Source organism: Enoplosus armatus, chromosome 16 (genome assembly GCF_043641665.1).
Source record: "Enoplosus armatus isolate fEnoArm2 chromosome 16, fEnoArm2.hap1, whole genome shotgun sequence".
Taxonomy (NCBI): Eukaryota; Metazoa; Chordata; class Actinopteri; order Centrarchiformes; family Enoplosidae; genus Enoplosus; species Enoplosus armatus.
Genome location: NC_092195.1, coordinates 1,952,823 through 1,965,729, shown reverse-complemented (window position 1 = coordinate 1,965,729; position 12,907 = coordinate 1,952,823). Strand labels below are relative to the sequence as shown.

The 12,907-nt window shown below is 45.2% G+C and overlaps 1 protein-coding gene across 1 annotated transcript; it reads left to right on the top strand.

Annotated features, from left to right (window-relative positions):
- Positions 1–4,100: 4,100 nt before the first annotated feature.
- asns (asparagine synthetase) lies at positions 4,101–11,974 on the top strand. Its single transcript, XM_070922111.1, has 11 exons — positions 4,101–4,349; positions 5,156–5,393; positions 5,490–5,675; positions 5,768–5,869; positions 7,285–7,412; positions 7,561–7,687; positions 9,021–9,127; positions 10,081–10,181; positions 10,508–10,589; positions 10,721–10,876; positions 11,765–11,974. Exons 1-11 carry the CDS (start codon positions 4,101–4,103, stop codon positions 11,972–11,974), a joined length of 1,686 nt encoding a protein of 561 aa, XP_070778212.1.
- The last annotated feature ends 933 nt before the right edge of the window (positions 11,975–12,907 follow it).

The window sequence follows — 12,907 nt, the reverse complement described above, 5'->3', positions numbered from 1 at the left end:
TTATATTTAATAAATAATGCTGGCCGACATGTAGTTAAGGATATTACAGAGTACAAATGTACAAATCAGAACATTTACACTGTTTTGTAAATGACCTTGAACACATCTCTGGCTTTCTGTACTGCAGTTTACTACTTGTGAGTAAGTTTATATACCAGCCAGCCTTTACTCCATGAAGGAAGGAAGCCATTTTGTTCTAGCATCATATTGGCTCTTTTGGTGTATGTAAGCAATGGCCACCAGAAGTTGCGTATTTTTTTAGTGTCCATTTATAACTGCTGCAGACACAGAGCTTTGAAAATATCCTGTTTTTTTAAAGGAGACCAGTTCTTTTATTTGCAGTTGTAGTAATGTCTGAAATACTTGGTGTTGCAGCATGTTTTCTTTTTGTAAGTCGCAGCCCTTGTGTTGCTCGTGCAGAGTATGCAACGGACGTAACAGTGACCCCCTCGCAGGTGTTGTGTTTGTGTGTGTAACTGTAATTTCACAGATTTTTCAAGCATAAAAAAACCCGGCACAGTGCGCCCTCCACATACATTTAATTTCACAAAGATTATGAGCGAGCAGGAAATAGTGGTTTCAACAGACTTCACTTCCTCAGTGTTGTCAGGTATTTGTGGATCAGTGAGACTTCAATAAATGCCTGCTTTGACCAAAATGGACCGGGTTACTTAAGTCCTCTTTTTTTTTTGTCATTTTATCGAAATGTAACATTAAATTGAATCTACAGCGGTTTTGAAAATCTATGAGATTTTAATGTCATATACTAGAAAATGGAAGTAGTGGTTTCTGTTAACTCTGCCACACACACACACAAGTACTGGTGTTGTGTCAAAGTGTGTTTTCCATTAACCCAACCACGTAAGAGCAGTGTTTCAGGGGCGGTAGACCTGCTCAAAAGTTGTTAGTAAGTGCTTTACATGGTTGAGCCAGAATGAAAACATTTCAGGACTGCAATTAGGCCTATACAATCGGACAATTCAGATCATGCAAAAATAAAATGGAATGAAGACTTTCATATGACACCTCCAGACTGTCCTTTTTCTGTCGCCGTTCTGCTTTTCTGCATTTCCTCTTTACTTCTCCCAAGCGTTGTTATTGCAGGTGCAATGGAATCAAGTGCAACTTTACTTTGTATTGCTGAAGTTAGTTTAGTAAATCTGAAGTATGTGCTTACAGCTTTCATAAAGGCCCTCACCACTGCACATGGCAATAACCAGAGTTGGTCTCAAGAGTAAAGCCACAGGAGAGATCAACGTCCAGGATGTGTCCCTTTTGAGTGAGTGGGACCCTCAACTGACCGAGCAAGATTGAAAGATTTCACAATAAAAGCACACAGATTTTTTTTGTTAGCAACTAGCTTGTGAACATAGTGGAGAATTTAGCAGCTAAAGAGCCAGATATTTTTCTTAAAGTCGAGACGTATTTCTGATTGAAACCAGATCTGCCTCTGGTCAGGTTTATCTGAGGAACCGGTTGGTGTGCCCCGCAGCCAACGAATACACTTTCACACGCACAAATGTGGGTGTGGTTGAACTGGTTCAATGGGATGCATTGGCACCACCTTGGAACATCAGTTATCAATCCATGGCAGCGCTCTCATGCAAAGACTAGTGGGGGCAACCACACCCTGACACCAGCGATTGCGGAGCATGTCAGGCCACTGTCATCTGAGCCATTTTCTCAGGCGATGAAACCTTCCATGTGGAGGCTGCAGTCTCAAGTTTGGAAGGGGGGGAAAAAAAGCATTACCCTTTCTACCAGATTCGATGGAGTAAGCGTGTAAAAAGAAGTAGTTTCATGTGGAATTTGTAGAAAAAGACAAGTTCTGGCCTGCCGGTCATTTTAAAGCACCTGCTGAGATATCTATACATATATATATACACATATATACATATACACATATATATATACATATATACATATACACATACATGCATATTGGGTGATATGGAACTCTCCAGACACATGGACATGTAGAAAGAGGTGTCACTGCTGTAGGTGATGCAACAGCACTCACTGTTGCAGGCTGAGGTGAGGCTACGCTGTCAAGTTGCCAAAATTGAAAAAACAATCTGTGGGTGTAGCCTTCAAAATAAGACGCTTTTAACCGAATCATTTCCCTCTGTCTTTTGCAATAGACATAAAAGGTTTGTGAGCAAAAATGACATTTGATGTAAAAGTGAATATATAGTATAGTATATATGTCAGAGGACTGTGACAGGTCTTCACATCATTTGTTTTTACCACTGCTAGCATGTAGCGTTAGCAGAAATCAAATATACATGGGCGTACGTCTTCCTTGTAAATAGTTTTCCTTTTTATTTCTGCTTTTAGTGCTGCTTTTACATAGTTTGTTCTATTTTATTGCTTATTTTCGTGTTTTTATTCTCTTCTGATTTAAATATTTGAACATCTGTTTGGACATTGTGTGTGTGTGTGTGTGTGTAGCATGGGGGGGGGGGGCTACAACTGCACTTTATTGTATAATGAAAATAAAGCTGAGGCTTAAAATGATGTCCATACAAACTGCTACTACTACTGTGAGTCTAGCAAGTATTTGTATTTGTTTTAGCTTCATTCTTGTTGCTTTCCCCTCAAGTACAGGGCTACTGTCTAGCATAGTACGCTCTTATTTTGAAGACACTTCCGGTTTTGTGTGAATTGCCTTGCCCGGCGACAATTAGTGCAGTGGCATCAGTACCGCCAAGTGTGGTGACCGTCTCAGTTGTCGTCTCCACGGGAATCATTTGTAGAGCAAGGTAAGTGGGGGATGCATGTGATATGTAATATTTCACTCACATAGCTAACCAGCAGAAGCTGGAAGAAGATGGTGGGAACAAATGATAGAGCCGGTGGTTAATAGATAAATAAGTGCCGCCTGGTCCGTGCCGAGTTCAACAATACCTCGCAACAATGTATGAGAGCTCCGTGACCGTGTTATTAGCCCTCACACTTTTTGCCCACAGCTGAGCAGATGTTTAATCGGCGGGATTTTGAATGGAGCCTGGCGTCGGGTGCAAGAGAGCTGACCACGCCGTGACGTTAGCTTAACGAAAACTCGGCAGAGTCACGGCTCACGTTCCGCAGCGAACTTGCGCTTCGCAATGTTTAACAACGTTCAAGCGCGACGTGCGTTTCCGCGGCACCCCAAGTTTCAGACTTGAAGCCACTTTAAGGTGCTAATGTGGGACTGTTACTTTGGAACTTCTCTAAATTGATACAGTAAACCCAAAGAATTAAAAGATTTGAAGCAATTTCCCTCACAATTTAGTATTTGTTTTAATTGTATAAAGGGACACAGTTCACGTGGATCGTGTATGCGACCGTTAACAACACCTTATTTTGAAAACCGGACGTAGCTGAAAACCGGACCAGACGTCGGCGTGCGTCAACTTTATATATAACATATATATATGTTATATATAAAGTTGTTATTTTACATGCTAGCAAATGGCCAACAATTCAAAAAATGTAGCCCAGTTACTATTTATAGGAAGTCGATCTTGACGTCGGGCCCCTATCATTTTTAATGTGTTAGCCGTGCTGCGTTCAGGGAAAGTTGGAATTTTTTTTCCCCCGCCTGTACTCCATAGTGTTTCTGTGTTATTTAGGAGCCTCTCACAGGGTGTCTTATTTAATAGTCTTAGGCATCACTCCCAGTCCTTTTCTCCTCCTTGGGCGCCAGCCAGGCTGGACATAGCCTCTGTGCTTGTTAAGGCCCATTGTGGTGCCGGGGTAATGGATCTTCCACCGAACACCAGGAGGGACAGGACTGGCTCTTGATGTGCACCGTGTGTAATTGAGCCTCTGTAATTCAACTAGGCGTGGAACAAGTGAAACAACCACACCGTTGAGCACTTGTGAGGGTGCTCACTCACAATAGCTCTTCGGTGTCTGGGCCTCCAGAGTGTACGCGTCTTAAGATTCGAATTCGGTTCACAGCAGTTTTGGGAAATCTAAAACTTTCAGACCGATTTAGGAAAGAGAGTATTTCTCGGTACTGGACTCAGCAGTCATCTCTCACTGTATAGTTTATTAAATGCGTATTGATCAACGCTCTGTTTGTTGTTTTCTGTCCCATCTTCCTCAGCTGTAAAATGTGCGGTATCTGGGCTTTGTTCGGCAGCGATGAGTGCCTGTCGGTTCAGTGCACCAGCGCCATGAAGATCGCCCACAGGGGCCCCGACGCCTTCCGCTTCGAGAATGTCAACGACTTCACCAACTGCTGTTTCGGCTTCCACCGGTTGGCCATAGTGGACCAGCTGTACGGCATGCAGCCCTTGCGCATCAAGAAGTTTCCTTTCTTGTGGCTCTGCTACAATGGGGAGATATACAACCACCACACGGTGAGGGCACTTCTTCTGGAACCATCGTGGTGCCATATTGCCTCGAGATTGGTCCTAACATTCACGCACCCCTTAGAATGAGTTGATCCGCAGGTCAACATTTCAATGTGTCCGATACTTTGGTTTATGGGCCGAATACCCACGAAGCGGAATGACGCTTCCCATCCGCCTCAGCTGCACCTCGCGCCTGGTGCCGCTTAGCCAATGTTAGCACGCTAAGGCGCTAAACTTCAGATGGTGGGGACGAGCATGTTAGCATCCTGACAGTAGCATTAGCACCACCGTGCCTAAGTACAGCCTCGAGGAACCGCTCGGGTGGCTGTAAACTCTTGGTTTTGTTAGTATTAACACTTTTAAAAAATCCTTACGTTTCTTTATTCAGCTGTAATTGATTTTTTTTTTTTGTATGGAGAGAACCAAACCAAACCAAGTTTCGCTGAATACCCGCAAAGTGAAGTGACGTTCGCAAAATGTAGCAAATGTTAGCACGCTAAGGCGCTAAACTTCAGATGGTGAGCACGGCAAACATTCCACCCGCTAAGCGTCAGCGCGTTCACACTGTGAGCATGTAAGCATCCTGATAGTCTTTTTTTTTTTTTTTTTTTTTAATTCCTTACGTTTCTTTCTTTATTCAGCTGTAATTGATTCATTTTTCTTGTATGGAGAGAATCAAATTCTGCCCGCGCCAAAAATCACGCCAATTCCGTGCAATCCAGTGTTTCGTTAGCGATAGAGAGGAAACCAGGACACCTAAAAACAAAAAAAAACAAAACCCTGTCTGTGCTATTTGTCCAATTCTCTTTCAGCTGAGGAAGCAGTTTGAGTTTGATTACCAGACCAAAGTGGATGGCGAGGTTTTGCTCCACCTGTACGACCGCTTCGGGATCCAGAAGATGGCCTCTCTCCTGGACGGCGTGTTTGCTTTCGTTCTGCTGGACACATCCAACAGGAAAGTCCTCCTGGGAAGAGACACGTACGGCGTCCGGCCTCTGTTCAAGCTCCTCACGGACGACGGATTCCTCGCAGTCTGCTCGGAAGCCAAAGGTTATGGCTTATAAAAAGGTCTTTTATGCTCTTGCGATTAGACGCCCCACAGCTTTTTTTTTTGCGTCGCTTAACTTGTCGCCGTTCTGATCGCAGGTCTCACAGACATTACCCACGCCATGGCCACCCCTGCCAACATCACCCCCTTCCTCCCCGGGCACTTTGAAGTCTTCGACCTGAAGCAGAACGGCAAAGTCCAGTCCGTTCAAATGGAGCCGTTTCACTGCTGCACGAAAGAGCCGGCGCACGCCATCTACGACACCGTGGAGAGACTCCCCACAAGTATGACGCTGTTCGTGGTTCGCTGGTGTTTATCCGGTCATTCGGTAAGCATTTTTCTGCATCGCATATCTGTAAAACCGACGTCTCCGCAGGTTTTGACGAGGAAACGGTGAAGAGCAACATCAGGACCCTGTTCCGGAATGCTGTGAGGAAGCGTCTCATGGCTCACAGGAGAATCGGCTGTCTGCTGTCAGGTGATTTCCCATCCTGCCTAACTTTGTACTGAAACAGCTGCTGTGGTGTGTTCGTTACATAGAACATGGCAAAACAACAAGAACAACAACACAGTGTTGCCTTGGGTGTATGTATGCATGTATAGAGGTTCCTCAATACCTGATGTGTATCATATTAATATTTTCAGTGAACTTAATAGTTCTGAATTAGGACCTCCCAATATTTGGATCAAGTACGTCAGTAAAAAAAAAAAAAAAGTTTTTAAAGTAGGATACAGCTTAATTTTAATGCGTCGGGCACATTCAGTCTACAGTTCATAAATTCTACTGCTCGTCTCTTTTTCAGGTTGATATTAATTACACCGGCCGTTAGACCTAATTAGATCATATGAGGAATTAGAAAGAATTTGGATTTGCTACTGGATTCAAATATGTGAATATTTGCACCACTTTAGCTGGCAAGCTAAGCGACAACTTGCTAGATAGCTGGTAACATGCTAGCACTATCAGTAGCCCACCAGTTGCCGGTTTTCTAAATGGCAGTCACACATGGCAAGTTAGCTTACTACTGTAGCTGGCGGGCTAACCACCAACATGCTAGCTAGCGGGTAACATGCTAGAACTATCCAGCCACAGTAGCCCACCAGTTGCTGACTTTCTAAATTGCAGTTAGATGTAGCAAGCTAGCTAACAGCATACTAGATAGCCGGTAACATGCCAGCACTATCAGGCCACAATAGTCCACCAGTTAATTGCTTTCTAAATGGCAGTTACATGTAGCAAGCTAGCTAACTACTGTAGCTGGCGAGCTAACCACCAACATGCTAGCTAGCCGGTAACATGCTAGCACTATCCAGCGCTACTGTTGCTGGCAAGCTGAGCGACAACATGCTAGCTAGCAGGTAACATGCTAGAACTATCCAGCCACAGTAGCCCACCAGTTGCTGGCTTTCTAAATGACAGTTACACGTAGCAAGCTAGCTAACTACTGTAGCTGACGATCTAACCACCAACATACAACACATTAGCTAGCGGGTAACATGCTAGCACTATCCTTCGCAGTAGCCCACCAGTTGCTGTCTTTCTAAATGGCAGTTGCACGTAGCAAGTTAGCGAACTACTGTAGCTGGCAATCTAACCATCAACATGCTAGCTAGGGGGTAACATGCTAGAACTATCCAGCCACCGTAGCCCACCAGTTGCTGGCTTTCTAAATGGCAGTTACACGTAGCAAGCTAGCTAACTACTGTAGCTGACGAGCTAACCACCAACATGCTAGCTGCTGGGTAACATGCTAGAACTAAATTTGCATGTCAACGTTCAGATACATTGAACTCTATGTGAAAGGTTTGATAAGAATTATTTGTGATGCTGTCGTCATCTCAGCCTGACTTTGGTTATTTAACGTGGTTTGTGTCGACGGTCCTCACTCACAGGTGGTCTGGACTCGAGCCTGGTTGCTGCCACACTGGTGAATCTGGCCAAGGAGGAGAAGCTGCAGTATCCCATCCAGACGTTTTCAATCGGGTCAGAGGACAGTCCGGACGTCATCGCTGCTCGCAAGGTCAGCTCTTCAGATTAGAAGATAATGTTTCCCAGCAGTGTTAAAAGGTTCACGTCGTTGGCCATTAGGGCAGTTCTTTTCAGCCAACAAGTTTCCTGGCTACAGTCTTCGTGCATGAAGTGTTTTGTGGTTGGTTTGTGTGTGTCAGGTTGCAGCACACATTGGCAGTGAGCACCACGAGGTGAACTTCACTGTCGAAGAAGGCATCCAAGTCATGAAGAAAGTCATCTTTCACCTGGAGACCTATGACATCACCACCATACGAGCCTCTGTTGGTGAGTGTGGGGTCAAAGCATGCCAGGAAAACTGGTTTAAAAAAAAAAAAAAAAAAAAAATTACAAATATTTTCAAATGATCAAATTTTTCTTTGTGTTAGAAAGGTTTGTAATATCGGAATCATCTTCCAACAGTTTCCTGGAAAGAACCAAGTAATTTGGCAATAACTAGAAGGGAAATAGAGACAGTTTTCATCACCCTTGCTGTTAATTAATTCCAATTATTTTGCTGGCATAACCTAGTTTCCAATAATAATGTGGTAATGAATTGATATTTACATTCTTTCAGGAAATATTTGCATATCTTCCCTATCATTAATATCATGATAGCTTTTTTTTTTTGTCACATATGTTTTAAGATACATTATTCACACTGGACCTAAATCCACGATGGCACGAAGACACATTTCAGTAGCCAGAATACAGTATCCCCAACGCTTTGACATAATAAAGTCTATGAAAGTCTGAACGCCTCACGTTTCTGCCGACTGATGTGCTCACTGACGTGACAAAAAATGTGTCTGAGCATGCTGCATCGCCGCATTCCTTTTCCTTCTGTTTGGCTTGTTTTGAATCCCAGTGAAATCCAGTAGAGATTAGTTCAACGGTCCAAGGGGTCAGTGGGGGCAACATTGGCCAGTGCCACAGCCCAGCACTTACGTCGCCATGTTGGCGATTTAAAAACGTAGAATCCACAAACAGAAAATCTTCAAATGACAAGTGACTACAGCGCAACTCAATCTAAGTCTGATCCCAGTTCAACAAAAAGTGAAAACAGCCACTGGTCAACCAGCGTATATAGTGAAACAGCAAATAACAAATGACCCGACTAGAACTACTCCTGCAACCATCAAAATGAATGTCCAAATTATGAAATCACAACACCTCCATAAGGAAATAGAGATGAAGCACTGTATTTTTACGTATACTGTGTTAAATGTGAATACATTTTGTAAATTCCGTAATTCACATTCTCATTGTAATGAATATTTTGCTGTCATTATCTTATTGAAAGACGGCACCGCATGTTTCTTAATGTGGTCATTTGTTATTTCTAAGATTTGAAGTTTGGCATCGCTCCATGCCATGCCATTTTAATTTTGGCCCAGAAAGTCCTCCGTACCAAAAAACAAAAAAAAAGACCATCTGTTAGTAGTAGCAGTGTGAGCCCAGGATTGCATGCTTCAGGGCTGCTTTAAATCACCCTTTTTATAATTGTCAGCCGTCTCTACAAGGCTCCCATATGCACCCGTTATTATAATTTGAGGGACTTTGCATCAGGGCACCTTCAGTATTCAATCATCGACCCGCCTTTCTGCTTCCTCCGCTGTAGGTATGTACTTGGTTTCAAAGTACATCAGGGAGAAATCGGACAGCGTGGTGATCTTCTCCGGAGAGGGGTCCGACGAGCTGACCCAGGGATACATTTACTTCCACAAGGCAAGTCCTCCGGAAACCAAGTCACGTTCAGACACAGGACGGTCTGTGGCACGTAAGCCACGTCGTAATGTGCTTCCACAGGGAAACGGTGCCATAAAAAGTTTGGGAACCGCTGGTCTTATTCAGTGGAGGAGTAGCCACCGGACAAACTAGACCGACTACACACCCTGAAGGGGGGGGGGGGGGAGGCGGGGTGCACATAAGGAGTTCATAACAGCAGAGTCACCCAACAGTGGCTGAAAACCTTGTCTTTGCTGACCTCCGGTGGCTGAGGTTTTACACTGAGGAGCAGGGTGACGAACACCCAAGTCTTTTACACCGATGATCCTAAATGGCTGGACGTTCATCCATTCATCCACGCAGATTCAACATGCTGGGAGAGACGGCTGGTCTGATTATCACATATTATCATATATTACGTGGCAGCGTGAGGGAGGTTTTCAGCCTCCTTTGCTCTGGTCGCACTGCAAGGGGAAACTAGTCTTTATTATCTTTTCTTTGTGTATTAGGGCCATTGTAGGTAAATTTACAACAAAAAAAAAAGGATGAAAAACTTAAATAAATAACATTTTCCGTCACTTGGATGTGTGTTTTTTTCTCGCACATTTGTGACTTTAATCTCAGTAAATATTCCCCCAAAAATTTGGAGTTTTTTCTCAGGATATTACCCCCCTCCCCGGCTCCGTAATTATTATTATTTTTTTTTTACCTACAATGGCCCTTATACACTGTCGTGCATAAGAGATGCAGATTGAGACAATGCATTTGTTGCAGGGATCTCAGAAGACGGAACAGGACGTGTTTTTATTGCGCGTCTTTTGCACTAATCTGCTGCCATTCAGTTCAGACTGCTAATACTAGAAATGAACGTAAAATGTTGTCGGAAAGGGCCTTTGTAATAAAGCGGAGGCGCTGACAGAGTCGTGTCCCCCCCCCCCCCCCCCCCCCCCCAGGCTCCATCCGCCCCGGCGGCCGCAGAGGACAGCGTCCGACTGCTGAAGGAACTCTACCTGTTTGACGTTCTCCGGGCTGATCGCACAACTGCTGCACACGGGTAAAAGGGGAATTCTTCATTTCACCTCGACTGTAATTTTCTGTTGACCAGCGCTATTAAATTGCAGGATGCCTTCTGTCTTTGAATGCTCTTTCTGTTTTTTTCTTTTTACGTTTATTTAGCAAGCCGGATGATTGAATTAATAGACAGCTTTTGGACACGTTACTTTTCGGTAGCCTCGACAAAAACGCCTGAAGGGTTTCAAGGTCTCGCCTTTAATTTAGCCGCAAATCCCCCATGAAAGGGAAAGGGTGAAGTGGTCAGCAGCGACGTGACTGAAAAGCATCAACAGCAAAATGAATCATTCATTCCCTTTTCTCTTTCAGTCTGGAGCTCAGAGTGCCTTTCCTGGACCACAGATTCACAGCGTACTACCTGTCTCTGCCCGCGGAGATGCGCATCACCAAGGTCAGCTGATCTGCCGCAGCCCGAACGCCCGAGCCGGCGTTTATTTCACTGTCCGAAAGCACGAAGTGGTCTTTCGGAGGGTTCTAGCATAGCTTTTGCAGTAATGGCCGTTGTGTGTCTCGTGTGAGCAGCATGGAGTGGAGAAGCACCTCCTGAGGGACGCCTTCAAAGGCCTCAACTTGATCCCGGACGAGATCCTGTGGAGGCCCAAAGAGGCCTTCAGTGACGGTGTGATGTCGATGAAGAAGTCCTGGTGCACCTCCCTGCAGGAGCACCTGGAGTCTATGGTATGTGTTACTGTCGGAAACCAAGACCTGGTAAGACCAGCGACTGATGTTTTGTCCTGTAGTTTAACTGACTAACTAGAACTCCTTTTTACTTTTTACAACGTTTCGGTCCTTAGACCTTAATCAGGTCGGCCTCTCGTCTCTTGCCCTGCGGACATTTCCTCCTACTCGCCCGTCTTGTACCTACTGCGGTGGTTTTAGTAGTGATCGCATCAAGTCTACGAGGATACCTGCCAGGTTACGAGGGGGGGCAAAAGGCACTATTAGACAGGACACAAGATCTAATTCCTTTCGCCGTGGATTTGACATCTGCCGTGTCGCAGATCCAGCGACCCGTTGAGCAGAGTATTTTTCTCAACGTTGGCAGTTTGCAATACCAACCCTGACCGCATGGTGGATTTGGACAGCTCTAGGCACCTTTTTTTTTTTTTTTTTTAAAGGGTACACACTCATAAAGCCTCCAAGCCTGCATGAAGGTCTGGACATTTGGTCTGTCCCTGTACGCTCACTTGCGGCATGTGCGAGTCTTTACAACGTTAAGATATCACTCTTCTCGGTCTCTCGCTTGCTGTCGGTCATAAAACCAGCTTACATGCGCCTTAACCCCCGAACAACTGGACGGATGTGGTGCAGCAGCCTGGGGTGAATTGTGGGATACAAAGTGACCCCCCCCCCCCCCCCCCCTTCCCAGAGGCTAAATGGCCGTCAGATGTTAGCCGAGTATAGTATTTGTTTACGAAGGGTAATTCAGATGCATATTAGACCAAAAATGTCTCCGTCCCAACACCTAATATTCATCCTTTGCGTGTTTTCCAACACACCCGGAGAAGCACAAAGACCCCTCGATAGTCCACCACGGTGTCTGACCGTCCCTGTATTTCCCCTCAGGTGAATGATGACCAGATGGGGAAGGCTCACAAGACGTTCCCTCACAACCCTCCACGCACCAAAGAGGCCTACTACTACAGACAGGTGTTCGAGAAGCGCTACCCGGGCAGGGCCGAGTGGCTCTCCCATTACTGGATGCCACGCTGGACCAACGCCTCCGACCCATCAGCCCGGACCCTGTCCTTCTACAAGCCCGACAAAGACCACTGAACAGCGGTGGAACAGTGCCTGTGTCCGCCAGTCCGATATCTGTTGGCCTGCGCAGAACCAACTACACGTGTCATACTTTAGCTTTAGTTTGTTAACTCTGATTCGATTGAACTTATTTGGGATTAGTTATACTGAGTTCGTCTCTCGCCTCTGGTCGCGGCAGCCCAAGTGGATTGTGAGCTAGTGCGGAGCTGGTGTGAATAGGTATATTGATTTTAATATGAGGAAGGCTCCTGGAACACCTACCGGCATTGACCGCTCGTCATCGTCACCCTGACAACACAGAGGCAGTACACAGAAAAAGGAACGGATGCTGATCCAACTTGACGGCCTCTGAAAGTCAGAGCTAGGCCGACGTGTTTCATGTGTATTTCAAGGACCGTACATGCTACTTTTATTTTAATGTTTTAGCCCATTTACCACAAATTGTCAACCATTTTCCAACGCATACAATTTGCCATTAATGCTGTTTGACACCTCCCAGGCGGCCATTGGTTTCCCTTCGTCTTAAGAGATGAGAATGACCCTCAGAGGTTTGAAACCCGAGGCTTGAGCTGGGTAATCCGTCACCTCATCGTGAGTTGCACGAGTCGGAGCTTTCAGCGTCCCGCCTTGAGAGGTTTACAAATGGTCAATTGTCTTCACTTGCGTAGCGCGCTTCAACCGACAGATCAGCCTAGATGTGTCAAGAATGATGTATTTTTTAAAATTATTTTTAAGGGCACCGAGCTTACCATGTCAACATCTTGAATCCCAAAAATAATGGGCCTCAAATGCCACATCAGTCTTGTCCTCGTCTCGTGACGAAAGGACTAACCTTGTTGCGTGAGGCGCTTTCTTTGGAGAGCTGCAGTGTATCCACTGTGAGAACCGGGTTCAGCAGCTTTTTACCCCCGTATCTTCTTAGATCCCGCGGCCTCATAAATGACCATA

What these genes read in the sequence shown, in the direction of transcription:
- asns (XM_070922111.1), top strand. Translation starts at nt 4,101, where the DNA reads ATGTGCGGTATCTGGGCTTTGTTCGGCAGCGATGAGTGCCTGTCGGTT. An exon ending in CACCATACGAGCCTCTGTTG is followed by an intron (nt 7,688 to 9,020) that starts GTGAGTGTGGGG and finishes CCTCCGCTGTAG; the next exon opens with GTATGTACTTGGTTTCAAAG. An exon ending in AGGAGCACCTGGAGTCTATG is followed by an intron (nt 10,877 to 11,764) that starts GTATGTGTTACT and finishes ATTTCCCCTCAG; the next exon opens with GTGAATGATGACCAGATGGG.